Source organism: Solanum verrucosum, unplaced genomic scaffold, assembly GCF_900185275.1.
Source record: "Solanum verrucosum unplaced genomic scaffold, falcon-dt-bn FXZP01000257.1, whole genome shotgun sequence".
NCBI classification, from domain to species: domain Eukaryota; kingdom Viridiplantae; phylum Streptophyta; class Magnoliopsida; order Solanales; family Solanaceae; genus Solanum; species Solanum verrucosum.
In genome coordinates, this window is record NW_026020539.1 from 5,323,844 (window position 1) to 5,326,428 (window position 2,585).

Genomic DNA, 2,585 nt, shown 5'->3' on the forward strand with positions numbered 1-2,585 from the left:
AAAATGACCGTAATAGTCTAATTCAACAATATCAACTATTCTGCCATAATAAGTCAAATCTGCAGCAATCGAATTCTTATCCTTTTAGCTTGCAAAGCTTGTAGTTGAGGCAACTAGTGTAACACCACTATTTTGTGTTTTACGCCTTGCATCATGCTGCCTAACATGAAATCTATATCCATTCATGAGATACCCAGAATATCTTTTTGCAACAGAATTTGGTCCTCTAGACAATTGTTTTATCAAATCAGGCACATCCTTTTGCAAAGCACGAGTTTCAAACCATTGAGAGAAGTTTTGACAATGATTCTTGGACTTGCTCCATTTTGATCTTCGTGGCTGATTATTAACCTCTTGCTCGTGCTCTCTACACAACATGTAGTTTTTGTTTGTTAAAATAATAAATAAGATAAGTTAAAAATTAATTATACAAAAAGAATACTATATTCAAATTAAGGTACCTAATATATTCTTGAACCTCATCACAATTTCCCAATAAGTATGCATGTGCCTGACTTAGTGACTTGTTATCTAAAATTAATGGATTAGTTTTCTTTGCTCCTAAAGGAACTCCTTTGTTAGGAAACAAACTCACAGTTTCTGCATCACTTGGGTCACATTCATCATTATTTCGGGCTCTTCTGTTAAATTTAGTATGCACACTCCCATGCAGATATATGGAGAATAAATTCATACAATCTATGCACACTCGTGTCTCTGCTATGCAACCTTCTGGATAACGTCTGTTGCAGATGTATGATTTGAATGTACCCATTTCTCTTTCAGTGAAATACATCCATCGATTTTGAACTGGACCTCCTAATCTCACTTCATTCACCAAATGAATCAATATATCAAAAAATAAAGGAGGAAAAATCCGCTCCAACTGATTTATTATTTCTATGATCTCTACTTCTAAGCAATCCAATTCCTCCAATGTGATTACTTTTTGACACAAACAACGGAAGAATGAACTAAGACGAATCAAAGGAATAGCCATATGATCAGGAAGAATGCTTTTAATTGGTATCTAGGTGTGTGCAAGCAACTTTCTTTTATGCAGGAAAGTCATTGATTGTCCACATAAGAGTTGTCCGCATTTGAAAAGTTTGATTTCTTGAAGCATCATATGTTTCAACCCCAGAATCCCACAATAATTTTAATTCATCTATCAATGGTTGTAAGTAAATATCAATGTCATTTCCAGGTGATCGCGACCCAGGTATAAGTAAAGAAAGTATACAATATTCAGATTTCATGCACATCCAAGGCGGCAAATTATACACCATCCACATAACTTGCCATGTGCTATGTGATATACTCATGGTTCGAAATGGATTGAACCCATCACTTGACAAGCCAAGTCTCACATTGCGACAATCTAGTGCGACATTTGGATGCAACCTATCAAAATCTTTCCATGCTAGACCATCAGTTGGATGCCTTAACTTTCCATCTTTAGAACGCTCCTCGTCATGCCACCTCAAAGAATCTGCCGTCTTTGAGTACATAAATAGCCTTTTGAGACTAGGAATTAATAGAAAGCGTCTCAAAGACTTTGCTGAAACTCGATGTTGTTTTTTTGAAGGCTCAAGCTCACTATCAACTTCAAGAGATTTAATATATTGTGAAGCTCCACAAGTATGACAAAATTCATCATCCTTGTGTTCACTCCTGAACAACATGTAATCATTGGAACATGCATCAATTTTCTCATAATCAAGACCAAGATTCTTAACCATAGACTTGGTTTTATTGTAAGATGGAGGAATGTTCAACTCGGGCATCGCCTCTTTTAATAATTCTAAAAGAGAAGTGAATGATTCATTGCTCCATCCATGTAGACACTTCAACAAATATAAACGAAGTGTGAATGATAATTTAGAGAATCATGTACAACCAAGATATAATTCTTGGCTTGCCTCTTCAACTAAGTTATAGAATTTATTGGCATCTTCATTTGCACCATCATAAACTCCTTCATCCTGTGCAACATCTCTAAATTGATCATTCAACAACCCATTAATATCTTCATGCGAGCAATCCATATCATTGTCAACATTCAACTTGATATCCCATTCCCCGTGATTGATCCATCTAGTATAGCCTTTAACAAATCCATAGCCTATTAGATGATCATACACTACCTTCTTTCGAGTCCAACAAATATTACAACATTTTGCACATGGACACTGAATTTCTTCTCCTTGAGGATCTCCATAAAAGTAAGCAAAATCTAGGAATGATTCAACACCATCAATATACTCTTTGCTATACCTTGCTAACTTCATCCAATCCTTGGATGGGATATTTGAATTCCTAGAAGAAGATATCAATATTTAATCTTTTGGTAACAATCATTAAATCTTTAACTACTTCACCAATAAGTTTTAAAAGTCACGAGTAAGTTATAAAAATTATGTGTTATGAGATGATAAAAGTTTCTTACCTAGTCATGGCACTTGTGTTATGCCAAATCAAACCTTAAAATTAATAGGATAGACATAATTAAGAAAGAAAGTAAATAAATGGAATTCAAATGATTAAAAGTAAGTTTTAATTTTGTAGCTCATGCTACTTTCCTT

General features: G+C 34.5%; 1 protein-coding gene across 1 annotated transcript; it reads right to left on the reverse strand.

The window, feature by feature from the left end:
- Nucleotides 1-1,055: 1,055 nt before the first annotated feature.
- On the reverse strand, nt 1,056-2,291 carry LOC125809936 (uncharacterized). Its single transcript, XM_049489467.1, has 2 exons — nt 1,923-2,291; nt 1,056-1,847 (listed from the first exon to the last, which is right to left on the reverse strand). Exons 1-2 carry the CDS (start codon nt 2,289-2,291, stop codon nt 1,056-1,058), a joined length of 1,161 nt encoding a protein of 386 aa, XP_049345424.1.
- Nucleotides 2,292-2,585: the final 294 nt, after the last annotated feature.